Source organism: Dermacentor andersoni, chromosome 3, assembly GCF_023375885.2.
Source record: "Dermacentor andersoni chromosome 3, qqDerAnde1_hic_scaffold, whole genome shotgun sequence".
NCBI classification, from domain to species: Eukaryota; Metazoa; Arthropoda; class Arachnida; order Ixodida; family Ixodidae; genus Dermacentor; species Dermacentor andersoni.
Window position 1 is genome coordinate 78,480,287 of NC_092816.1, and position 27,198 is coordinate 78,507,484.

The 27,198-nt window shown below is 49.1% G+C and overlaps 1 protein-coding gene across 3 annotated transcripts in view; it reads right to left on the reverse strand.

The window, feature by feature from the left end:
* LOC126543240 (uncharacterized) overlaps window positions 1-27,198 on the reverse strand; it is a 72,311-nt gene that overhangs the window by 15,720 nt on the left and 29,393 nt on the right. For all 3 annotated transcript variants that reach the window (XM_055061474.1, XM_055061478.2, XM_055061469.2), the window contains 15 exons: window positions 15,997-16,150; window positions 13,295-13,584; window positions 12,059-12,539; window positions 11,639-11,749; window positions 9,887-9,943; window positions 9,738-9,790; window positions 9,245-9,311; window positions 9,028-9,113; window positions 8,458-8,611; window positions 7,669-7,902; window positions 6,612-7,192; window positions 5,967-6,031; window positions 5,461-5,641; window positions 2,761-2,876; window positions 277-360 (listed from right to left, as the gene is read on the reverse strand). In XM_055061474.1, the coding sequence (XP_054917449.1) occupies window positions 277-360; window positions 2,761-2,876; window positions 5,461-5,641; window positions 5,967-6,031; window positions 6,612-7,192; window positions 7,669-7,902; window positions 8,458-8,611; window positions 9,028-9,113; window positions 9,245-9,311; window positions 9,738-9,790; window positions 9,887-9,943; window positions 11,639-11,749; window positions 12,059-12,539; window positions 13,295-13,584; window positions 15,997-16,150 (2,714 nt within the window). The remainder of the gene's footprint in view (window positions 1-276; window positions 361-2,760; window positions 2,877-5,460; window positions 5,642-5,966; window positions 6,032-6,611; window positions 7,193-7,668; window positions 7,903-8,457; window positions 8,612-9,027; window positions 9,114-9,244; window positions 9,312-9,737; window positions 9,791-9,886; window positions 9,944-11,638; window positions 11,750-12,058; window positions 12,540-13,294; window positions 13,585-15,996; window positions 16,151-27,198) is intronic.

Below are 27,198 nucleotides of genomic sequence, written 5' to 3' on the forward strand. Positions count from 1 at the left end.
ACTTCAGCCCACACATAAGGGAAGTGGAGTAGCAGAAAGCACATACACTCGAACCAGTCCACCCGATTTCCCCAGCTAAATCTATCTATCCATTACCGAGCGTGCAGCAAACGCCACACCACTGCTAGGGCAGCATGTCCGCAACTAGCAAGACGATCAATGACGTTCAAGAGAAAACGAGCGAGCCTTTAGCGCTGCCCTTTCATATATGTGCCACGTGAGGCCCCACAGGAGGCACGTGAATGAGCAAAATAAGTGCGAGAACAATCCCCTTACCCTCCGACGGAGGATGAGGGTCCAGCTTTCTCGCTATCCTGTTGAAGCACGCCGAGCAGCATTTCTGGATTCCGGCTGGGATCTCTGAAAAGTCGAACAAAAGCAAACGCGCGCTTGCAGAAATGCATGCACGGAAGCAGCGTGCAACGTTACTCCGACTATGCTTACCCGGAACGTGCTGAAAGGAGCAAGTACAAGACTCAGCAACAGTTTCTTTTTTCTTTACGACCAATATTTAAAAGAGCTAGTTAGGCTAGAAACAAAGCACAATATTTGATCTCATTAGCAATAAAATGTGTAAACAATAAGGCTTGAAAACCAACATGATGAAGCTGCACGACAATATAAATTTACTTGACCACGTCCCAGCATGGCCATTTTTTGCAGTATTCACGCAGTGTGCAACACGTCAATAGCAACACTCTTCAAAATAACAGGCAACCAACCAGTATTTCTGGCCAGAAAGTCACCAGAAATGTGCTTTTGTAAACCTTACAAGTACCTGCATTTCCACTTAACAAACAACTGGTGCAACGTGTGTTTCAGCTCACTGAAACTGCACGAAATGGAAATGCATTTGTACCAGAACCCCAGTGTGTGCACACTGGGGTTCTGGGTACCAGTAGCTTCGAGTGCACCACACGCAGCCAGGTTTTATATTGCTGGAAAAATCAGTATGCCTCACAGCAAAGCATGTTGCCTTCCTTACATGATCACGTCTCTGAATGCACGACCCGACTTCAATGAACTTGCAAAACTTCCAGGAAAGCCCTGTAGGCTTTTGCTCGCAGATTTGTATAGAACTGTCAGAGCACTGAACACCATCAGATGGTATAAAGCGAACATACTAAAAGTGCAGAAACAAGAAAAGGAGTTGGGCAAAGAAAGGAACTTTACCACAATAAATTCGACTTGGGACAGGTCCAGGCAGCGAAGAAAACTGCACGTTCAATTACTATAACCTCGGGCGTCACAGAATGCATGCCAAATACCCACCAGCACTGAAACTACAAGCAATGTCACTGGCTTATTCAATACCAAAAAAGGAGTGAAGACGGCGAAATCCTGGCAGCAGGGCATTACCGGGAATGATGCTGATACCAAGAAGCTAAATAGAAAGTGAGCAACTCGTACAGCTGTATTCATACGGGACCCTGCACTCAAAGTTTTCCTTTGGCTAGCACCTGTGGCGGGCAGTATTGTCCCTCGATTTAAGTAAACAATGCCCTTCAGCCAAGTTCCCCCTGCAAGTGGCAAGCTTGCGGATCAGCATATACACCCAAAAGCACTGAAGTGGAGAGGCACTGCAATGGAGAGGACATTCCTCACCCCAGGAGCCAAGAATGACACCACCTTTCAGTTAAAGGATGGTGTTGAAGCGGAGGTGCGGGGTGAAGAAATGAAACCAATAATTTTGGGGCATGTACCAGACAAGGAAAGTCGTGCCAACAGGTAAACAATTGCCCCCGACTTCCAACTATCTGTCACTTGTCCTGGTTGTGGTGGTGGTACAGAACATCAGACTCAAAATTCAAGGACAATTCAAGGATTTCAAGGATGCCAAAGGCTAAAATTCAAAAAGGGGCAAACACTGAAAAATAGTGAAAGCTACTCCTTAGCTGCAATTCCCTTGCAGCTAAGCAGCTGCCAAGTTGAAACACGCTTCAAGCTCTTCAGATCGCTTTTCTAAGAGGACTTTCCTATTGTAACAATGTCAACTGCCTTCTGGCACGATTCTTAGTAGTGTTTGACATCAGCCAAAGATACTCATCGCGTTAAACCCAAATGACTGAAACTCAAGTTTTCACCAGGCATTTCTGGAGACTAGGGCTAAAAAATCTAGCCATGATAGCTGTGGTGTGAACTGGCTGGTCAACCAACAAAATGGTGGCACAGTTTGGTCGCTTGATCTGGCTTCGTCTAGCTTCAAGATGGCAATAGCGATTTAAATGAGCCTGTCGTCGGTGGCTGTGGACATGCCACATTGCAATCATTTAGCAACACTCTCAAAAGAAAATATCTAGGGTTGTTTTGCCATAGACAGTGTCCACAGCACAGTGTTGTGTGGAGATTGTTATTTTTTACGTTCAAAAGTTGCCCCCAACACTAGTTTTCCAGGAGATGTTAGGGGCCCTAAAATCTATTTTCTCCAAATTCAATGGTTTTCACCGTTCTGTACAAACCCTGCCTGGCGGCTGTTACCTTTACTAGCCCTGCTACAAATAGGCTGATGTAAAACCATTCTCAATCTCCTCAACAACCTCGAGGGTGCTGACGAGAGCCTTCAATCATGCTTGAATGCGACCGACTAGAGCGAATGGTGTTTAGGCAGGTTGTTTCCTTGAACATGTAGTAATACTGCTAAAATCTAGAGCTTTGACTTATACATGAATAACTGAAAGCCCATGTAACTAGAGGCACTACACTTCGCAGTCCTAAACTACACATCTAAGCCGAGATGGCAATATGTGGAAGGAAACATACGTAGTTCCTTGCTGATAGACTCCTTGAGGTCCTTGTCCAGCTCTGTCCACTTTGCAGGAAGTGGCCGTAACCTCTTCATCTTGCGCTTGGGACTTTTGCATGTTGCTATTGGGCACCTGCACAATTTGCAAAGCAAAGCTTGCACTCAGGGAAGACCAAAACATAGCATCACGACTAACATGAAAGAAAAGCCAACCAATTGTTCTCCAGCCATGCAAAGCCGTAACCGCACATGGCGTTGTGTACATGCAAGACTGCATCTGCACATTCCGGCTGCACAATCCAAATTTGGCACACACCTGTCATACTGGTGAAGTCCACAAAGATGCACACCTTGATATAATGAACACAAATATATCAAATTATCGGATATGCAGTTGCAGATGTATAATTCAGACTCAACTAGCACGTTTAGATGTCTAAATTGGATTTGCAGACTAATTCAGACTTAACTAGGCCGTTTAGATGTCAGAGTCATTAGGAGTATGAAATATCGGATTCAGCAGAATATACCGTATTTACACAATTGTAAGTCAACCACTTTTTTTTTTTTATTTGAAAATCTGAAGTGAGGGGGTCGACTTACATTCGAAACCAAAACATGGCACAGTCAAAAAAGCAAGACCAGTGGGAGCTAAAACATGGTTACAATTTTGTTTGCTCTATGGCCCTACCCGTAGCTTTTTGCTATTCCGCGTGTTTGTTCGCTTTTTGGAAGGGTTTTTCAACATTTTTAGAGTTTTGCAGTGCACGCAACACTCATGGAAGCGCCGCTGTTCCCATTTGCGGCGACACCCTCAGAACGGCGGCGCTTGCGGGGAGTATCGGTAGTTCATGGAAGAGCAGACACCGCTCGCAGGTTTCTCTTTCCCTGTTAAAAGGCATTGGCATTGGTTTGACGCGTTCCCCTCTACTGCCGGCTACGTGCTACTTCTATGCTTCCTCAGTCATCATGAATGCTCCAGGCCCACTAATCGTTCAGCACTCATTCACAGCAGCGTTCATGAGGGCTGCCATTTTTTCACCGAAGAAACCGCAAGTTCGATGTTTCTGAACGGGTGGTGCGAGAGTGGCGACTGCAGCGAAGCGAAATTTTCACTTGTGACGGCAAGTGAGAAATTTCCCATGTGCCGAAGTCTGGACACTTTCTGGAGCTGTAGGCTAAGCTTGCGGCATATGTCGCTGAAATGCGTGATCGGTCCCTGGCAGTGAAGTGCGACATGGTCATGAAACAAGCCCGGACTTTCGCCTTTTAAGGACCTGCTCCGCCGTGAGTACGAGTGGCTGGCGGCAGAAGACCGCGAAATTACACCAACCGAACCTGTCAAAAGAGCCTCCCTGACGGCTGCGCGTGGTTGGGTGCATTCGGCGTGGGCTGCTGGACGATGACACGCTGTGGAATTGTAGCAACGATGACGATGGCAGCACTAGTGAAGACGAGTAGTCTAGTGGCCATGTCAGCTACTGAAAATTTCCGTTATCAAATGCGCCCTCGGGTATGCTTTTTTTTTTTTCCTGTCACGCGATATGGGGGGGGTCGACTTACAATCGTGTAAATACGGTAAGTGCCATAGTGGCAAGAAAAGGTGCCATGAAACTTTCGGAGATACTTTTCAAGAAATTTCGCGTGACTAGTGCCAGGAACACTTGTTGCCTGTTGATGTGCTGGATGAAAGCAACAAAATCTCGTGAGAATGAAACCATTTTCGCAAGTGATCGCTTAACGTGCGACCCACATTTGTCAACGAGTAGCTATGCACACATAAGCTTGCTTGCAAAGTAACCAGTCCGTATCTCCATCATTGTTATGTAGTCACAACAGACAGAAGATAGTAGTTGGTACCTGCATCGAATCTCCCTCCCGCAGCAACAAAACAAAGCCAAGATTCTGTAGCATTGTCTTCTCATGCTATTGTTTCTTGCACTTCATTAGTTGTCTGAAGATGCTGCAAGGTGTCCAAAATTTCAGGCGTCCTTATACGTGAAGTTATGGGGCCATGTGGTGCTGCTGCGAATCTGTCCGAATTATCGGTGGGCAACAGTAATGAAATGTTGTTTAGCAGAGTACTACGATAGGCGAGTTGGTGCACAGTTAATCCAACGTACTGTGACGCAAAGTACAAAAGCTGTGGAAAAAAAAGAAGGCGAACCACCGGCTCAAAGGTGTGCAAGCACAGATTTTTACACAACGGCTTTTGTAGTCAAGGTTTCAGACCCGCCGTGGTTGCTTAGTGGCTATGGCGTTGGGCTTCTAAGCACGAGGTCGCGGGATCGAATCCCAGCCACGGCAGCTGCATTTCCATAGGGGCAAAATGTGAAAACACCCATGTACTTAGACTTAGGTGCACGTTAAAAGAACCCCAGGTGGTCCAAATTTCCGAAGTCCCCCACTACGGCGTGCCTCGTAATCAGAAAGTGGTTTTGGCAAGTAAAACCCCATAACTTTAAGTCAAGGTTTAAGACATGACAGCAAAGCTTTTGGAGCCTTTCATACAAAACCTCAAGCAACCTGCACAGGCCTCCTGCTACACTAGCTAGAGTAAATTGGTAACAACAGAGCGTGCAATGGTTTGAAGCCCTCCCCCCCCACTTAGTAACCAAGGGCCCAACAAACCCAGACTCTGCACTGCGTGGCAAGAGGAGCAGCAGCCGTGCCAAGGTACTGAGATGGCCAGCGAACAATAGGGAGAGCAAACGTACTGGGCAATACGCTGGCGCACGGTCTTGAACCGACAGCTGACGCACACGCGTGCATCCGGCACCAGGTCCGTGTCCTTGAGACCGTACATGTGGCAGTTTGCCTTGGTTAGGGGCCGCCACTGGCCACTTTTCTCCAAGCGGCACTGGCACACCATGCAAGGCAGTCCAGTCTCTCCTCCTCCTGCACAGACATCCAGGCTCATGTGTCAAGTCGCACACGTTGCCTTTCACAGACTGTTTTGCAAGTGGTAGGACACAGATGCAACAATAATTCAGCATGCATCCCTTTCCCCTTGGCATTAAGTTCGGGCCAAATAACCCAGCAATACGATATTCAGATGACACTCTTGTCAGAAGAAACTACAGTGCAATCCTAATTCCTGCCTGTCCACTTTTTTGTGTGTGTGCTCTTAATGCTTGCTAGTGTCACAGGGTCAAAGCATCCTCGCATCCTTTTCGTCAACGTGGCTTCGAAGTAATGAAGACAAGCAAACATATGCACGAACCTTTGCCCTCCACTGAAGTAGCTGCACTGCTTTCAGAAACTTTCTCCAGCATTGGAGTCTTCAAGCTGGAAAGTAAACAACACAAAATTACCATTGAGGTTATTTGCACAACATTGAGGTTATTTGCACAACTTTAACAGTGGCTACCATAGACACACTAAGTCCCACTGTAAATGATCACACATGCAATTTAAGTCCAACAAACATCTCTGCAATAGTGGGCAAAGCAGCATTACAGGAAATTTACATTGCAATTCTATTAAGTGGAACTGCGACTATTTTAACCTGTACGTCACAGCACAACAGATTCAGGGATTTCGTATTCAATTCCTTCTTGCTCGGCTAGTCTTCTGGATAGCCAGACATTTTCTTTGTGGCATTTGCAAGCATACACTCAGGTTACAAGAGACGCCATCATAGTGGAGCACTCCAGACGGAGCGCTGACCACCCGGAATCCCTGCACTTAAATCCAAGTACATAAGTGTTTTTTGCCAAGGTTGGCCGAATTTTAGTCGCTGCAAAGGGCCGAACCCATGACCTAGATCTGAGCAAAACGCCACAGCCCCCTCCCAAAGCTAAATGCAGACTACCTGCAATGCCATGGAACACACGTTGAACGGACAGAATGAACTGGAAAAACTCGCCCATTAATAGTGTCCACAATGCACGGTGGCTTGCTGGCTTCCTCGCCAATGGGGCCGTTGGCCTGAGGTTGCGTTGGAGGTGGCGTGGCCGTGGATGCCTGGCACGGAGACCCGCCCCTCGACGGTGCCGCCGCCGAGGGCGCAGCCTTGTCTTCACTTCGGCCACCGCCGTTGCTTTCCGTGGCGAGTGCAGTGGTGGTGGTGGTGGTGGTGGTGGCGGCGGCAGCAGAGGCGCTGGTGGTGGTTGCTGCAGTGGCAGTAGTGGTAGTCGACGTTGCCGTAACAGTGGCGGTCGCCACACCAGTGCTGGTTGTTGCCGTCGTGGAACTGGTGGCGGTGGTCGTGGTAATGGTGGCGGTGGTGGTGGTGGCAGTGATGGTGCTTGTGCTGCCACTATTGCTTGTAGGCAGGGGGTTGCGCACAGGCAATGAGCTTGTCACCGGCTGGGGCTGAGAGGCAGGTGGAACGGGGGCCTTCACCATGGCTCTTGTGCGTTTCTTGACGTTGTGCTTGCGCAGCAGCTGCTTGTAGTTCTCACTCTTCTTGGTCAGGTAGTAATACTGGACACAGTCTGCTACACTCTGCACACACGGGGACGGCAGAGCGCCACACCTCAGGAGACAGACCACAATTGATTCATCACATCAACGCAAGTTCACTGCAAACAACCAAGTATGGTTGCACCCTGTTGGTAGGTTTCCATTTCATACTATTTCTCGTTTATTTATGGTGGATGAATAAACAAAATACTTAGCTCATTTTCTTAAGTGTTTGCATGAGTTTCTACAGTACCAAAGGGAGACACTTGCAAACAGTAATGCAGCAATGAAATTTTTTGGTGGCAAATACTAAATGCAATGCCTGCGTTGGGCACTCAGGAAAGATGACGCTACTGGCACAAATACAATGGCTATCTTTTTCTGGTGAATGGTTTTATTTGGCTAATGAGCCTTGGGAAGAGTGAAACAAACGATCAGGCAAAGAAAAAGAAAGCTTGTAAATGGAAACGGTGACTTTTGGAAGGTGGCAGCAATAGTACCGTTGCACGAGCCCTCACCTTCCTCTCCAGGTAGGAGGCGATGACGCCGAAGTTCTTGGGATGCTGGAGGTACTTCTCACGGAAAATCTCCTTCTCCTGGTCGGTCCAGACATTCTGCATCTGGCGATCCTTGTACTCGGCCGACAGGTCTTCCACCAGGCTATTGCGGTTCAGGTAGCGTGGACGCCGCGACCGCACGTCCACCAGGATCGGTGGCACGACTGCGTAGCTCCGCATCTTGCGATCCTCGTTCTGCACACAACCCGCAATGCCAGTGTCAGACAGTTTCCCAAATGCACACCAGCAGATCTCGCCACAACACGCTCGCATCACCTTCACAAGAGACGCAGCAAGCAGCCTAAGCACCACTGGTGACGCATGAATAGTGACACAGTTTGTTAAACGGACCGCACAAGCATGCAACATGTTGCATGCTTGTGTTCAGAAAAATAACTACGTAACAGGCAACCACACGGAAACTACCACATGAATGTTCAAATGAATATACTTGGGGTTCGCACGGCTGATCCTACCGAAGCATACTTGAGATCAGCGTGGAAAATAACGGCAACATTAAGAGAAGGACATGGGACTCTGCATCGGTGTAGTTTTTCAAGACAATCTTAAATGACGCATCCATTCCAACTAGCCCAACTTTCCACCTGAACAAAAGAACAAAACGCACCACAAACGCATGCTGCACTTCCTTCCACATGCAAGGAATATGCTACTGGTCTCGCTGATCTATTGAAAACCACTTTTTCTCTCCCAAGTTCTGTTCCAAGTCATAAGGGGGGGCCCACCCACCTCCTGCTCCTGGAGCCCGTCCATGATCTCCTCCAGTTCGGCTTCACTGCGCACCCGCTGGCCCGCCCGCGAGAAACGCTCCCGGTCCTCCCGCTGCTTCTTCAGCTCGGGGAACTGCTTCTCAAAGAACTCTCGCTGCTTCTGGTCCTTGGCTCTGCACACAATAGAGCCAATGGGATTCCTTTTCATAGCACTACTTGCCAGCAGGGGGCCCGAACTTGTGCGAATTACCGAGGATGACATTTGGTGTTGTTTTAACTGAGTAACTACAACAGAGTGAAGAACAGGGGGTCCAGAGACCTTAACCGAGGTACTGGTGTATGCATGAAGCCACCAAGCCACTACTTCGCTTCCTGAAGGACTGCGACTACACTTGAGGATGTACGCACCATCATGGGTACCTGTGGGCACACCCAATTCTCTCTCGTCCTTTGCCCTATCTGCCTGACTCTCATGCACAGTAATTTTAGCTGATTAAACTCAACACTGCTCTTTCATGTTCATGTCTATGCTCCAAGACAGTTCTGGCAAACAGGGAAAAAACATGCAATGTGGGAAAAGGATACTCACTTTCGTGCAGCGTTGTTTTCCCTCTTTTCCATTTTTCTCAGCCATGCCTGCATAAGCTGATTGTAAGTATCTGTTAAGTATTTTTCCTGCAAAAGAACGGGAAAGGGGGTCCTATATTAGTATGCAGGACAGTCCAAATGTAGTGTGGCACAAGAACATTCGTATGTAAAGGCCAATGCAGTACAATACGCAAGGGACCAGCAGCAACTTTTCTTACCCTTGCTTCTCGTTCTTGTGCTCTCTTTTTAAAATATATTGTCAAACTTTTCCTAAACTCGTGGAATCTGGAAAGAAGTGCCAAACATAAGGACTTTATAAAGGAAATACTGCTTTCGGCTAATCTGCAGCATACTTTAGTTGCAAGCTACAGTTATCAAGTGTGAACAACACCTCTGATAGGCAAAAACAAGCACAATAAACTTACAAGGAATGCCTTCCATAGTATTGTTTGTCAGTGATGCTTGCCTTAATAAATATCACTAAGCTAAATAAGGGTTGGCTTGACCCCTCTAACAGTAAAGGAAAACATCTCTATAGCACAACGCTGACATTTGTCAAATCTGCAACCGGAATGATTGACAACTATGTGCAGACTTGCAGTTTAGCAATTCCACACCAGGCATATAAACCTAAGGCAAGCTAATCACAAATTCACTACCAAAACATTGCAATACAAGTGTTATCTAAGCGTTAAAAAAAAGGTCGCTTACTTTTTCTTGTTTTCGTGATATATGGCAGTGTCAGAAGGTTGATTGTACATTGGCTACAAAGGAAAATAAAATGCCACGTTCATGGACACTGCACGACTCACATCAAGCAAAGAACTTGCGACTGCAGGCAAGAACCAAGCATCACTCACCAAATCCACTTTCGGGCCTAGATTATCAAGAGCGGCATGGGCAAGCTGTGCTTTTTTCTGCAGTTCGGAGAGGGGAGAGAGGTAAAAGGAACACTAGTCAGCCTGGAGTGTTGGACACAAACAGAGAGAGAGAGAGAGAGAGAGAGAGAGAGAGAGAGAGAGCACGAAATGTCTACCTGGTAAATTTAGTTGCCCTACTCCAATATACAACACCACAGCTCCTTCCATATGGCTTTCTGCAAATGAGTCTAAATAGAGTCCCTCGTCGTATGTCCCACCTCCCCGTTTCCACTAAAGCCGCTTGACGAATGCTCCTTCGGTTTTTAAGGACATGCGAATTGTGCGACAGTCTTTTAATGTTTTCGCACGTAGCATCGTGTTACTGTGTGAATTTTTCTGTTTCTTTTTTTTCTATTCTTTCTCCTTTTATTCCCTTTGCCCAGTACAGGGTAGCCAGCTGGTACTTACACTGGCTAACCTCCCTGTCATTCCTCCCCTTTTGTCCTCCTCTCTCTCTCTCCTTCGGTCATTTTGCCAGCAAATTTGCTGTCCCCTGGCAAGCAATTCGAAACTCAAAACTGGTTCCACTTCCACATGCGACGTGTGAACACACACACTTCCCCTGCCTTTCATGGAGAAATGTTAGCAGGAAGCACATAGCAGCGCTTCAATGCTACGCCACAATCGAAGAGAGGTGCCGTAGTAAGAGGGCAAATTGTTTGCAATTAACCTGGTCAGCTGGAAACTACTCTACAGGGGCTTTAGTTACAAGAGGTACCAAATATCCTAGTAGCCATACCATTGAACTTATGAAGAAAAAAAAAAAAGAAACGAAACATTGCAGTGCCTGGAGCTGTTAAAAGCCTGTCACCCAAAATCCGTGTTGTTTTCTTATTGTGTGGCGTTTTGAGACAGTTTTGAGACAGGAAAACCAAACGAAATCAAGTTGTTGAGCGACCCCGGAATATGATGGCGCCAGAGCAAAATATGATCCTCACTCAATATGGCGGCAGTTTGGGTTATCGCCTATTTAAACCATGCAGCGCGGTTCTCACAGAACTATGCCGCACATTATGAAGCAGATAGGTAAGGATGCTTATTGAACAGCTGTGAATGCGACATGTGATGACCCGTGAGGAAATTTGCTGGTACCGGGAGAGGAAACAAAGTGCTTGCCAGCCTTGTCACGCGACACAGGCAGGCAGTACTGCAGGGAAGTTGCTGTGGCAGGCACTTACCTCTCTCTATCATGCCTTTCCTTGTTTGCATGGGATCTAGCGGCGGGAAAACTTATCATATGATCGCATTTGGCCGATGTACAGAACATTAGTGCTGAAAGACCGTTTTCTTGGAAGGTATTAACCAGTAAAGGAAGCTTAACTGCATTGGGTCATTTTCTTGTGTTTCAGATCGTGAACGCGTGTCTGGAAAGCATACGAAATGGGATTGTATTAACAATATGTTCTACTGTATCTACGGCAGTGGATTTCAGTTAAGGATGCTGGCACTAGGCAAACTGAGTTGAGAAAAATGTTTCTTTTATCAGTTTTTGCATGTCGATGCTGACACGAGACTTCTCTCAACTGAGACGAGCTCACAGCCTTGACATCGAAGTGTGTTTCGGGAAGTAACTTATGTTGACATACAGTCGCGGACATAAGCACACCCAGTGAAGCTGAATTAGCAAACCACCTTCATGACAAAATGCAACGCCAAGGTCGTCCATTTGAAGAAGAAAATGCAATAACACACCCTATTTTCCGAGTAGACGACCTGTGCAACACTCAGCTGCTTGGGTTCAATGGGTGCTGTGTCTTGCGCGTCCTTTTTGCTGTCTGCAGGGTTGTTGGCTTCTAGCTCTTGCTGCAAGAGATGCAAGAGTGGAAAAGAAGAATTTAGAACTATCACGCATGTAGTGGTTACGAGAGCATTATCAATTGGTAAACACCAGCTTCACCACATGAATAAGTGCACGGCACGTGTAAGACAAATCAGACCTCCCTTTCCCACTGTTCATTTCTCTCTTGCCCCCGCTGCATTTATTCTTAAAGGCCTGGCGTCAGCCAATTGCACACTGTTACGCACTGTGTGCCTTCACACTTTTCTCGTATTGTGAATACAAGTAAATAAGCAGGCCCCGAGATGCGATAGTAAATGTGTGGCCCCACCCACCTGCTTTTTCCTGAGCTTGTTGGTCTGTGACTCGACCTGTGCTATCTCCCGGTCTAGCCTGTTGATGGCATTGAGCAGATCATCCTTGGAGGACCTGCCCTGGGGTGACAGCGGGGGCCGACCGTCCTCCCCGGGCAGCGTGGGAGAGATGGCCTCGGTCTGGGGCACATACGCAGCGGGCTCTTTCTTGACCTCCACACCCGCAGGCATCAGGTGGTGCTGCGATGAGAGGTGGGACGACGATGGGTGGTGGTGGTGCGGTGAGGAGGTGTCGATGAGCAAGGGCTGCTGGGCCTTGGGGTCGCCCAGCAGCAGGCCAAGCCGGGGCCGCTTGTTCAGGTGCACCACCTCGAGTGGCTCGACGAGGCCACTCGCTGCACTGGCCACCGCCGAGCCCCCGGGGGGACCTCCCACCAGGCCCACCAGGCCCCCGCCCAGGTCGCGCTGTTCATACTGTGGGAACCGGTACGCCTCCAAGTACCTGCACATCACATCACCGTCACACAAGGCTGGTTGCTCCTAAGCCAGCACTAACACAGCAGACATTGAAAAAGGGTTGGTCATCCCAGGTGTACTTGTCAGCCACCACCCACAGTCAGCTTAAGATGCACTACCACTACGAGTGGTAAGTTGGAAATGAGAACAGTATGAGAATTGTGTGGAAGAATCAGTAACATGTACCATGACGAGTACTAAAATGCTCGTATTTTCTTAATATGCACAGAAGAAAAACCAGCAACTATTGCCAGCATTATGCTGCATGTTCAAACATTCAGCTGTGCTAGAAGCTTCATTATCATTTAAGGATAAGACCAATGAGTAGACACTGTCATCAAGCCCAACACGTCAACATGTGACAGTAATGCTACTATAATCACTCTTGGTGTCGCCAACTGCAAACTGAATGCAAACTGAATTGCAAACTGAATGCATTCTGTGAAATACTAGATTAGCCTCAGGGGGCAGCTGGGCCAAGGTTGACGAGTACAAAGGTTGCAACCCTCATGGTGGCTTTCAACATACACACAAGTGATATCGCACATAGATGGTGTGGATACGAAGTACTTTTAGAGACGTTGGTTTTACTGTGTGCCAGACATGTAAACCAGCAGTTGGACAAACAAGCCACAATCAAATGCCAATGCCTTTAACTGTGCTTAGACGAAAAGTGAACGAAGACAATCTCTTCCCCAACAGGTTTGCTGTAGTGCAGCACATCCAACAAGAGAAACCCACCGTTCCCGCTCGGCACGCTCCTGGTTGGCAGCATACTCTGCAGGCGTTGGGAGCAGAGAAGGTCTCCGCCGCACATGCTGTGGCTCGGGTTCTCGGAAGCGTTCCAGAAGGAACTCCTGTTGTTGCTGCTGCTGCTGCTGGTGCTGCTGTTGCTGCTGCTGTTGCTGGTGTTGATGGTGCTGCTGTTGCTGCTGCTGCTGCTGCTGCTGTTGTTGCTGCTGTTGTTGTTGCTGCTGCTGCTGGTGCTGCCGCTCTGCCTGCAGCTGCTGGTGCTGCCGCTCTGCCTGCAGCTGCAAGCCAAAATAACTTGAGCACCTTCAGCGACCTACACACAGTCAAAGCAAGACTGCTTTTAAAGCACTAAACAAATGACATTGGTAGACACTAGCTTCAGGAAAACGAAAAGTGGAACTTGAGAAAAGGTTACTCCCAACAGCTCTTACATGTTACACAAAAGCTGATGACATGAGGTTGCACCAAGCCCTCTGATAATGCTATAGCAGGGCAAACAGGACATAAGCTAGTAGTAGTGCACAAGCTTCCAAGTGTGTTTCAATTGGGCAAATCTTTACGCAGTTATTTCAGCCATATTTCAAAGTCCTGAACTATGTGCACACCTTTCTATAAAAGAAAAAGCTCATCCATTTCTAGCTGCTGCCTTTGAACACTGCTAAGTTCATAGCCCCTTTTGCACACAGCATATGAGCATCTGCATTGTCATAACAGAAACATTCTAGAGCATGGAAGCATCTTGCAGCTACCGATGAGCCAAGGATCCAAGGCTCACTAGCCATTCTAACACCTTGCTAGCTTACTCTTAAAGCTATTCCAAATGGTGCACCTTGTAAGGGGACTTTACCACAGCAGCTACTTACTAAGCTGAATTTACGGAAAGACAACAAATCAATATCAAGCACAATATCCCATTGAAGGTCTGGTCTAGATAATAACATGCATTGCAGCATACAATACCAGTGAACTTATGCTAATGTTCAGCGCAGCACGAATGGTGAGTATGCATTTCAAAGAACTCTGAATACAACCTTAAGCACAATTTTATCACATCAAATTCAGACAAGTGCACAGCCGATGTGCTTAACAGCTTACTTACATTGCCATTGATATTTGGTGTACGTTTCCTATGCGAGACTGCATGACAGCCACTTTTCTGGACACAAAAATGTGATTCTATTTCAATACTGGATCAACCTTGACAGGCACACAAACAGTAGAGAAGGAAAACTGTCAACACTCTGGCCTTCACAAATTGAAGAGGTCCCCATTAGCATAATTATCTTTACTGGCAACCTTCACCAACGTCCCAGAGCCAGATTCCTTGCCATTGCTCAGATTCAGTGTGCTCGCAAAATAAAGTGCCAAGACAATGCCAGTCCACATCAATCTGCAACATTGCTGCCCTGAGGCAAAACGAAGGACACAAAAGAGAGAGAGGGAGAAGAAAAAGGGCTGGGAAAAGAGGTACCCAAAGGGGCACACAGACAGAATGTGACAAGATGCCGAGCAATGCCAACGCATCAAAAGCAGGCTAGCGATAATGCCACTGCTCTTCCTCTATGTTGCCCTCCCCGGATAAGCCAAGTGGCCTGTTTATCCGAGCTACAGCAACACCTTAAAGCACAATGATACGCGATAGTGAAGAGTCTTGCCCTGCTTATCAGGGAAGCACCCACCGCAGCGCAACATGCAATTTCCCTGGAGGGAATGAAATAGTGCTCCGCAAGCAAGAGGGTGGCAGCCACGGTGGCAACTTTCGCTCTGTCACCAACATACACGCCAGCCCAAGCTTATCATTCTGCTGCCTCGCCCACTTCCCATCTTCTCGGTGTGTGTGTGCTCTTGTTACCCAGCGCTGATAAAAACGTCGGCGGACGCTAACAACGATCCAGGGACGAACATGCCACACCAAGGCCTGATAAGAGAGGACGCCAGCGGGTGAGAACAAAAAATAAATAAATGCACGCTTGGCTGGCCTCCAAGGTGGGTTGAGGCTTGTCAGTTTGCGCTAGGCTGCGCGGAAATGATAACACATTCCTGTTGACAGGCGCATTCCTGACTAGGACTTTTCAAACGTTGCTCAGTCGCAGGAACCTGTGCACTTACTTCACCAGTGCCCTTTCGAACGCAAAGTGAAAAGGAAAGGATACTGCACGCGCTCTTTACCTAGCGTGTTTTCGGCGTGTCACACACGTGTGCTACTTACGCTCGGTCCATATGTGGCTATTTTATGAAGCAAAAGTTTCAAGGTTTGATTCATTTGAAGCAGCTAGGTGCCACCGAGCCCGGCAACAAAGGATGCACCGCACTACAACTATACAAATGGACACAGACATTTCCCAAAGGCCAGCTTCGAATGCTATAGACTTTCAGTGCAGTGCACATGAAGCAGAGACTCATATTCGTAGAAGAGGAGCCCTCCCCTTAGGTGGATAACGTGCCCCTACATAGGATGGATTACAATTCTTCCTTTCCTTGCATCCATCTAAAAACAGCGCTCCTTTCTTCGAAGGGAATCCAGTGAGGATTATTCGGGAAAAGCTTTGCAAGCGTCGGTAGAACAATGGCGGTGGTGTTGGGTTCAAGCTCCAGACTGCTATAAGCTTTTCTTCCAAGTGAAAAGCTTTCCGAAAGACCCAAGTGCCGAGTTTCTCATTTCATGAATCAACAGCAGGCACAAGACGTACCTGAAAGGCATCGCGATAGCTCTGCTGGGTTGAGTTGAGCAGGGGCGAGAAGTGTGTCCGGGTCGGGTCCTGTGGGTAAGGGTAGCCCCGTGTGCCAGCCAAGGGGGGACTCAGGGGCCCAGCCCGCTTGTAAGGAGAGCCCGCATCATGGCCCCTGCACCACCAGCAGACGAGAACAACAACATGTATGCAACACTTGCGCATATTGTGCTCAGTCATAGGATGCGAGCATAAAATAATTTTTTTTAGAGCGGGGAAGAACAATTTCAAATGTGGGTATCTTTTGTGCCAAACTAAAGCAAGGCATATCGGCGGATCGCTTTCAGCTTCTTCCAACCTGTACTGAAAACATGCAAGCTGTTTCGGAAGGTATTCTTTAGAGGGCCTCTTAAGCATAAAGTTACAAGATCTCTGAAATGTTCATGGGGCTTGCAATAAATGTATAAGCTATCTCTCTACAAACCACCAAGCCACAGACAATACCACAACAAAATGTTGCCACCCGAACATAAATTATATGCAAGCACATTGCCAGCTTGCTTTCTTTTGGACACTCCACCCCTTCCATCGGTTTAGTCCATTGTCTGCCAGTCGTTGCATAGGCTACAGAACCTCACACCCTTCTATACTAACCAACATCACTGCATAGCTGATAAAATGAGTGCCTACAATGACAGAACACCTTGCTGAATCAAAGGCCCATGCCTCCATCACTTATGAGGCAGCCCTTTTATTATGCAACCTTCCAGAGAGGAAGACTACGCACTCAATGGTGATATGTACAGATGAAGATGACGAAAGTTATGAGTGCTGGTCACATTGGCAATGCCATTACCACTGCTAAGAGCAGTTTTCTCACAGCGACTACACACGAGCACACACTGCATGCATGGTGGCCTATCACTTGCTCACAATAAGGAACAAGGCAAAGGAATGCCAAAGAACAAACATAGCAGCTCTCGGAAGACCAGAAACGTGTATTGCAGCAGGTTATCAGTTCACTAATGCAGGTGCAGACACCCAAGACGCCGAGCCACACACAAACGCCCTGATAAGTCATAGTTCTCGAGAGTGATCCATCTTCGCATTTTGTAACCGGTTCCACAAACTACGAAAACATCAGTCCCTGTTTCACTTCCCGAGCGGATGGTTAACAAACCGAGGTCAAGTAATGCAACCGAACTACAAAGAAAGACTGGCAATGCAAGTATGGAACAACACTTCCGAATGGCGAACATTGCTTTGAGTTAATAGTTGTTACCTAATACCTGCTAAAAAAGAAAGCCCTTATCTTCACTGCTTGTGCATGCAGAAGATTCTAGTTGAAATACCATTTACAATACATTCACCACAAGAACACCAATACCAACCCCTGTCTCACCATTTTCTGGCACAACCACCATAAACAATTAAAAAAGTTAACTTCAAGTACACCAGGAAACACATAAGGCTTAGCTTAACTGGAAACCACAAGGGGAACAATGAAGAAAGAAGGAAAGAAAAAAAGAAGGCTGCGGTAACAAAACCGGGCCAGCATGTGTCACAGGTGTACGTCCTCAAACGAGAAACAACACAGCACATGGGAACAACTGCACAATCAGAAATTTCCCACTAAACATGCTGCCGCAGGCAACAGGAAATAGCTGATGCATGTGCCGCGTTTCACAGGCGCCAACCAAATGCGCAGCTGCTAATGCAGACGACTCGCTGGCCAGCACAGCTGCTACGCAAAGTGGGCAAGCTGGTGTGTCTCTTCCATGAAATGTAGTTAATGAGAGACTTTTCAAGGTTTCAGTTAATTATGTTGACAAGATTATTTGTGGGAGCAAGAGGGCTAAAAAAAAAAAAGATAATCAGAGCTGCAATCTGAAAACCTGGCCATGTCATTGCTGCTAGAGTTTTGTCTCCCTTACTACAGTGCAAGCGACATGAGCGCCCCTCAATGTGACACTAATTCACCAGGCCACCCCGCTTTCTTGACTAAATGCCTTTTAATCTGTCGTTGCTGCCCAACACTGCTTCCTGGAGTGTTGCAGGCAGCTGTAGAACACAGGAACTCGAACTTTCCTTGTGTTTTCAAGTTGCTTCCCATGACAGCCAGGGTGGAATACAGTGTGCTCCAATAACCATACAATTCTTGTTGGAACGGTCTATTTTGCACTGTTTTGCTGTCATCCAAGAGAAGCGGAATGCACAACAAACCACCTATGCCATTGCTACATGTGAACTAGTAAGCCACGTGGTGACCAGTTCCGCATCCATTGTGAAGTGTACCGACAGTCCTCCTCTAACTATGCCCAGCAACACAGCAGCCAAGGCAACAACATGCCACAGTGACAAAACTCAAACGACAACTTTTTCCTGCCATGCACATGCTAACGGGTTCCAGTCCTGGCGGTAGCATTCCAATGAGAGCAGAATAAATTGATCATGCGTTGCAAGCTATACGCACATTGACCCGAAGTGCTTCAGTACGACATTTCTGATAACACAGGTGCCACTCCTCAAAGCAAAAAGATCAGGCAACACACACAGAAAATGAAGAAAGTAAAAGGAAGCCATCAGGCAAAAAGTTTTGACAACCTTTGCTCCTTACTTATAACACTAAACAAAAGCCTCCCAGTGAAAAAAAAGAAAGTGCAAGTAATGCTGCTGAACTTCCTTCGGAGTGAATATGCACTCTTCTCATTTGAAAACAGCTGCAGTGAGCTGTCAGGCCAATGGCTGAAGAAAGAAAGCAGGTGCCACATGTGCTAAATCTCCCCCCCCCCCTGCCCGGAGAAAAATAATTCCAAGAAACACTAATCAAAAACCAACACAAATGCAGATTGTGAGTCAGACGTTGACCTCTCCCCATTCCCCATCCTCTTAGCCATCACAGCTGCCCAGCAACAAGTACGAAGGATGCTTAAAAAAAAAAAAAAACAGGTGCTTCCACTGTTATTGTCTGGAAAAATGATGGGCCGCTTGTCAAGGAACAAGAAACGAATGGCAATAGCCAGTTGGTGTGCCGCCTTAAACACAGCTGTTGCCGAGTGTGCAGCAGCATTAACGTGGCTTTGTGTACAAACATGACATTATAAAACAAAAAAAAAACAATTACTAAGAATTCTTAGGAAGAGAGGCGTGTGGCAGTGCTGGATAGGTAAGCTATCATTCCTGTGCTTTCCACACAAGCTGCAGGGCCGTTGTCCCCTGTGCAGATCAAGAGCCGACAATCAATGGCTTTGACACATGCAGAGCTGACTTCCACTGCTTCAACAATAAGCTCCCTCATGCCATGCAAAAACACTTCGGCAAGAGTGTCGTGAAGCAAGAAGCACCGAGAGGGCCACTTAGAATGGAGAAGACAGACAATGAACTTGCAGGAAAACTCATCTTTCAACAGCAGGATTTGCAACAGTGCAACACTTTCATCACAACGCTCAGCAAAGATCAAATGTTAGCAGAAAGATGCCAACGATGTCTCCCTGACGAAAAGTGCCGACATGCTGCACTGCCAATGGACGGCAATGAGTAACAACAAAAGTGGCCAGCGGCCTTTCGTAAATGGCACTTCAACAGCGCAAAAGACCTCGAAATGTTGCACTATGTCTACAGTGGTTGTGTCAAGAGAGCTTCAGAGTGCCGATGCACTTTCTGAAGTTGCCAAAAAAATGGCCACAGTGGCTCACAGTCTGTGGCTTTGGGTGGCCGAGCACAAGGTAACAAGGTTTAGTTCTTGATCTGCGGCTACATTCTGGTGGAGGCAGAACGCAAACACGATTGTGATGAGAGCTTCAGGTGCACACATTGGAAGAACCACAGGTGGTCAAATTTATTTAATATAGGGCAAACCTACCCCCTACCCCCCCCCCCTCATTTTTTTTTTCAATATAGCTGATCTAACAGGAAGTCTTTCTTTGGAACTCCAAACCAATGAATCAATCTAACACTAAACTCGAACACACAGCCAGTAAAACAAGCACAGCGCTCTTCGCACTGTGTGCCTTAAGGACAGTGGTTATGTATTTATCACCAATTTGACTAGAATCAAATTTTACGTGCGCCTGTGCAGTGGGAACCTTCGCATCGTCAGTACAGGGGGGACATTTCTAGCACCCAATCGTCGGCAAAACTACCATCGTTTCTAAGCAGGAGCCAAGCAATGCCGCCAGCACGGCACAAACAAGTCGCTGACGGCGCTACGCCGGCGCCGAGGCCGCAGCACAAGCGGCAGCGTCAGGCAAGCTCGTTATAAATTCGAAGGCAGCAGTAGCAACAACTCTGATCGGAACGCAAAACGAGATCGCAGCACCCACTTTCTACTAAGCAAAACAGATCGAGTAATAGGAGTGGGGGGGGGCGAGTGCAGAGAAAAGCGCTCTTGTGAAAACACTGTGGCCGTGACGGTGGCAGGGCGCGCAACCAGCGGTTGCCCGGTTCGCTGCGTCCTCGAGATGCAATCGGCGGCGTAACGGTTTCCCCCCGCCGCCTCGACTGCAGACAACGATCTCCCCGCCGGAGGACAGGCAGTGAGGTGAAGCCGCCCCGCCAAGGCAAAGCCATCCACGAGCGCCCCATTCACGGACGAATAAAAGTGAAGCGAGAATAACATCCCTGCCATTGAATCGACGCGAGACGGGGGAGCTTGCTCGGCGAGTGAAGGAGGCAAATAAAATGCCGCCAGGAAGGACGTTCTCATAAATGCATTTACGGAAAGCTCTGGAGGGAGTTGCGGAGGGAAATGGAATTCGCGGAATGGCGACGGAATGAGGAGGTGTTGTAGAACACTTGTTAGATCGTGCGCTAATGGGGATGAAATCCGGCGAGTACGCTTTGCTAGAATGTCGTGCTTTGGTAGCATACCGCAGAGTACCTGTTTGCATGAGCATGCTACGGAGCCGAGCCAGTTCAACCCCTACTGCGTGTTCCAGGGAATATCGCAGCAAAGCATCCCTGTACAGCAGAGGTAAATGTGTACGCAGATAAGGGGCACGAAATAGCAATATTAAGCCTATTAGTGAGCTGCGCTTATGAAACAACAAAACGAACACCGTTACCGTGAGAGAGGAAGAAGCTTCGTAAGCAAAGTGACGCCAAACAACGAGAGTGGGTGACATTGCCGTGGCGACATGGATTTCGACAGAGTCTATTCGATAATCAAGGGCTGCACTGCTTCGCAACATAGCCAAAATGTCACCGATAGGGGCGGCCCAAAATACGAGAAGACACCCAAATGTGTGACGTCACGCAGACGTACCGACGCGGAAGACAAGTTCGGGCTCTATTTCCTCCAATAGTAGAATGGACATCCATCTTTGTCAACACGTAGAGTTGTGTCGTTCACCTTTAAGCCTGTTGGACGACGGGATATTTTTTTCTTCTTCTTGGATACCGGGGAAACGTCCAGCATACTTTGAGAGAGATGTGCCAACTTAGCGTATAACGTACTCATAAACATAGGAGACATCGGAGAGGTATTTAAAAAAGAACGTGCCGCCACCCCGTTCAACACTCCCATCGCGAGCGCTGTGCACACATCGCAGGGTTTACCCGGCCGTCCGTACCGAAACGTCACGCAAGGTTCTCAACGGTGCTCGCAGTTATAACAACGTTGCAGAGACGCAATTAAGCGCAATCACCGCTCCAAAGGGTGCCGCCGCCCAGTGCGCCACACGTACCACGGTTTCCAAGCGAGTCTGATAAAAGAGGCGAGCGATATCTCGCAGCGACGGAACGGAACTCCCGGGCCAGGAAAAAAAAAAAAAAAAGAAAAGAAAAAAAAAAACTGATAAGGTCGCCGATCGGTGGACAGCCGCGTATCACCGCAATCGTTCGGCCGAGATCGCTGTCTCAAGTGCACCGGCGGCAGGCTAGCAGCGGAAAGGGAGCAAATCGAGCTGCAGCGGCTATTAAAGGCTACGAGTTATGCATGGCGAAACAGCCAGGAGCGACTTCAACCAACCTTTTTCATTCTTTCCCGGAAGCGACTTCTTCCTCTCCGAATTACGAGAGACGGGGTTGGGGGGGGGGGGGGGGGGGTACGGCCTATGCCTCCTCTTCGCTTAAAGACAGGCCATTGCCGCTCTGCCAGGACACCAGCAACATTCGAACACAGAAATGCGAAAGAGAAGGACTACAATGTCGATTACTATCTACCGCCAAACTAGGAGGCGCTAGTTCGCACCTGCCCGTCTACGTTCTCCCAAATACCCAGTGGTCCCAAGCGGAAATAAAGCGCGAACCTAACCAAGCACGAGATAAGATCGACCGAACAGACCGACGGCAGTTCCAAACCACGGGGGAAAAAAAAAGAAAAGAAGCAGAATGGTGGCTACAAACGCGGATGACAGTTACTGGAAAGTGGCAGAACAGGTTCCACGGCGACGCCGAAAAGGCGAGGGCTGGCACAAACATACTTATCTCTCATCGCGGTGGCCAACGACGTTAAGGGTGCAGGAAGTCGTGGCATGGGCACCGTCTAAACACGAGAAAAAAAGCACGGCCCCAATCTCTTCCTGGGGTGGGCGGGGGCGCCTGGTTTCAGGGAGTCGAAAGGATACGCGCGAGGTTCACGCGCCAGACTCGGGGTTTCATAAACCGTACCGCATTTTATTACGGAGAACCACGGTTGAACACCCCTCTTGTGGGGGTCAACCACCGAGCGCGGCATCGAGGTGTGAGGAGTTGGGGCGGGTATACGTTCAGGTACAGGCACACATTCAGAACGAGCTTTCTGTGGTGTCCCGCATTCCCGGTCGAGTGCGCGTGTCACTGGGGCCAGTCGGTTATACATACGACGCAAAACAACGTGCGCTGGGCCGTGCTGACCGTGACTCAGCGACTGACAGCGGCTCAAAAAACCGAGGAGACAAGAAGCGATGGCCTTCCTCGTTCTCATATGAAAAAAAAAAAAAGAATCGGCGCATCACTGGCAGCATGCGAGCTTAAGCACAAGGTCAACAACAAAAGTAAACACGAGACGGGAACCCCAATAATGCGGTTGAGTGACGAGACGCACCAAAGGCATCGTTCAGAACCGGACGTTCCACGCGAGCCGTCGCCGCCTAGCACCGTCCCAAAGGCTCCGCGGCGAAAGGTCGAGGCGGTCACGAAAGTGAAGGGAGAGAGAGAGAGAATGTACGGTCAAAGCCGTGAACAGACGGTACACGCCTTTCGCTAGGAAGGGCGATCGCACAAACGTGGCCGACCGGTCTGAGGCGAGCGGAAACGTAGGCAGTCAGTAAAACAACCCCCACTTCCCACCCAACCAAGGACGCATTCTGAAAAACCCGAAATATAGCACAAACCAGAAGTTGCAGCAAAGCGACAAAACTCCCGGCAACACACTCCGCCTTTGATCTAACGGGAGCGAGATCCTTTCGGAAACGCCCTCGCACCACATACCGGCAGCCTGCCACGTACTGTTTCACTAGAGAAAACAGCGCGCCGAGTGTGTGGCTAGAACACTCCCAACTTGGCAGCCCTTTACGCCCGCAGAAACTGCCAAGCGTGGTCGCCGCGAGGAACGCGAGACAAAGCATACGGAAGGCTCCACCATCTCGAGCACCAGCCTGCTGCTCTTTTGTTGATGAGCCTACACATTTTTTTGTCTATCTCACACACACGCGCGCGCGCAACCTTTGACCGAGAACCACGCTAGAGGGGCATGCCCGAAAGGCCGCCCAAAGACTGTCGAGGGCGCGAGCATAAACACGCACACAGCCAGCCCCGGTTCCCTCTTGCAAAATGAAACAAAAAGGAGGGGGGGGGGGGGGAGCAGAGCGCACACAGGCCGTAGGCACAACTAGCCACGCCAGATGCTGCTGCTGCGAAGGAGCGGGCTCGCGACGAAGCACGCGCCGCGCACGCACGAGGACAACCACACACACAGGCAGAAAGAAGGTCAGCTTACGGCGAACAACAAGCAATAAATTCCGCGCAAGCCTGCAATGCAAAGCGCAGCGACTCTTTCTTGCGAATAATGATCATAGGAAGAAGGATTAAACCACACAAATACAAAGGGAGGAAGTAGTAGAGCCCCCAAGCAAGCACCCCCCCCCCCCCCCAAACAACGAAGCAAGCCCCGCTCCGCGACTCCTCTTCGGTTTTGAAAGAGACGCAAATAATAAACTCGAGCAGCAAGCACCACGAGCGCGAAAGGCGCGTATACTACTAGTCGCGGAGTATAAGCAAAACAAAAACAGCGAAAACGGGCAGCCGAGGCGGGGTTCAACTAGGCAACCGGCCAACAACAAGCCTCCAGCCAGCCACGACCAGACGACGGCCCAAGCGCCGCCGCCGCAGAGAGCATCGCCAACCAGTTTCGGCACTTATAGAAACGGACGCACACGCCGGCGACACACAACCGGTACGCACGCACGGCGACGAAAGCAAAAACGACAAAAAATGTAAAACAAAGAGAGACAACCCTAAGAGCGGCCAACGCCGCAGCCGAGCCGAGAGAAATAAAGAAGCTACCCTCAGAAACAAAACAACCAGCGCGCCCCGTCAGGCAGGCCAAGAGAAACAACACACAAAACAAGAGAAACAGGAACGCGCGCCGCCTCCTTTCTCGTACACCTTGCACTTGCAGGCAGCTGTCGCCTCCACGTCTTTATTTTTGTTTCCCATTATACACGCGCCCGCACACCCTCTCGCCCGCCAGAGAGAGAGAGAGACTGAGACCCGCCGCCCCCAAGGCAACGCAGCGCTAGTACGATGAATTGTGAGCGCGCGCGCGTGTTGCTTAGTTGGTTACGAGCCGGCCGCCATTCCAGGCAGACGCACACAGCGAGCGCGCAACGACGGCTGCGAGAATCGGCGCCCCGGCGCAACAACGCAACGAAACCAAGCAAAAAAAATATATATATATATAAACCGCTCCGAAGAAATGACGCGACGGGGGAGGAGGAGCAACCAGAAGGACGAAACCGTGAACAAGCGGGGAAGAGAGAAAGGGGCGGGGGATCAGCGTACGCGATGGAAGGAGAGCGGGCGCAGAGGGGAAGCGAGCCGCAGAGAGCAGCGGGAATCGAAATGGAGTAAGGATGAAGTAAGAGAGATACGTTGCAGCAACCCAGAGAGAGAGAAGCGAAGCGTAAAAGATTAAAAAAGCGAGCGCAAAAGGACACCGGAGAGAAAGAAAAACGCGGAAAGGAGGAGAAAGACAACTACGAAAGAGGAAGGATAGAGAGAGAGCGCGCAATTTAAATGTGCCGACGTCCGTCCTCGGCCGCCGCGTCGACGAAGCGAGCGCGCAGCGCTGCAAAGCCGATGACCTTGAGAGGCGAGCGCCGCCGCCGACGTCGCTCCTTCTTTCAGCGCCACCCTCGCATCGGTTCCCGCCGCCGGCCCGGCAGCGGCGCACGCACGCACGCCCAAAAATATCGGTGCGCCGATTCCCCTTCTGTCTCTCTCTCTCTCTCTCAACGTCCTTCTCGCGCAAGCCCACACAGCCGCTAGGGCCACGAACACAACACACGGACAAGCTTCTTCCTTCTCGACCCTTTCGGAGAAAGGAAAACCAGGTAACGAACAAGAGACGCAAAAGGCGAGACAAAAATGAGAACAAGAAAAGCGAGGCAGCTCTTTAACGGCGAGAAGCGACATAAACCAGCTCTCACCCTCTCACAATACGCACAGCGAAAACCACGTAGCCGGAGAAAAAGCAGCAGCAACATAACACGAAAGGAAGGCGCGATGGATATAAAAGCAAAAGCGGCCATAGCGCGAGGTAAGCGAGAGGAAAAGAAGGATCCTCTGGACGGATGACGATGGGCTGGTTACGGCAAGCAAAAAGACAGGAAAAAGAGAAAGGCCAACAACAACAAAAAAAGAAAAACGAAGCGAGCGGGAAGGAGAGAGCGAAGAGGCACTGGCCGGATGACTGGATCACGGCGGGAAATTGAATAAATAAAAACGAAAGAGAGGCACGCTCGAACGACGATGAGCTCCCAGATGAAAAAAAAAAAAAGTAAAGGAACGTACCAGGAAAGCAGGGCGCGCACGCACGTTCGCTTCCTCGGAGGCAGCGACAGCACGGATAATAAAAACAAAAGCGAGCAATGGCTCGACGAAAGCAGCAATTTATATAAAAGGAAAAAAAAAGACACGGATGGAGACATAGCAGCCAGGAAATTGCAGGGCCGGCCGGACGAGAAATAGCGCAGTGCAAAGAAGAAAAGCGAGCAGTGGGCGCTCCTGGAGAGATAGAGAAAAACAGAAAAACAAGGGGGGGGGGGGGGGGGGAGTGCTAAGGGTGAGGTCAGATAAGTGCGTCGCTAGGAAAGAGCGAAGGAATTAAAGATCCCAACAGAGCGTGGGTCCGGTCTCAAGGTGGAGAGTACACACACACACGGGCAGGCATCGAATACGTACACGCAAAAATAAAAAATAAAGACCGGAGAATCGGCAACAAACTGACCGAGAAAGGAGATTGGGGGGTAGAGGGGGACAAAGTGTTTGCTGGAATAAACAAAGAAAAAAGCCAGCCGCAACAAAAAGCCGGGCTCGGCGAAGGAGGTAAGGTGAAACAAAAAAGATAGGGTGGGCGATAAAGTCAAGAGAACAGAAAAAAAAACAAAAGCAAGCAAAGCCGATAAGCACGGAGCAGCTCCTCTGAGAGATAAACAGCTAGCCAGACAGGATAGAAGGCGCAAGCCACGCAATAAAAGCGCGAACGAAAATACCAAGCTGGCTCCGCGAACGCAACAAAACAAAATGCGATGGAAACTGCGCGAGAATCGGCGGCAGGGCCCGCTAGCGAAGGGAGCTCGCGATTAAGTACAAACAAGAAAAACCAGAAAGGCGAGCACCGGCTACACGACACGGGAGAAAGAAATAAACCGAACAAAAAAAAAGGAAAAAACCAGCTAAAGCAGGCACACGCGGACGCCCGCCAGCGTTGCAGATAACGACAACACAAAGCACAAAGAGATAGAAACGAAACGACTGCTCCACGAAAAGCAGCTCAGCGGGGCGCTGCGCCCGCGCAGCGGGAGGGCGCGGCAGCGAAGTAAAAAAACCTACAAAAGGAGACCGAATAGAGAGATAAATAAGAGAGAAACGTAAGCGGAGGGTCGCGGGGAGCAAAGGAATGAAGAGAACAAAAAGAAAAGCGCAGCTAATACAGCTCCGCACGCTGAGCGCAACCGAAGAGTTGTGTGTGCGTGGCCTCTCCTCCCCTGTCGCTCTCTCCCAACTTCCTCCTCCGGCTTC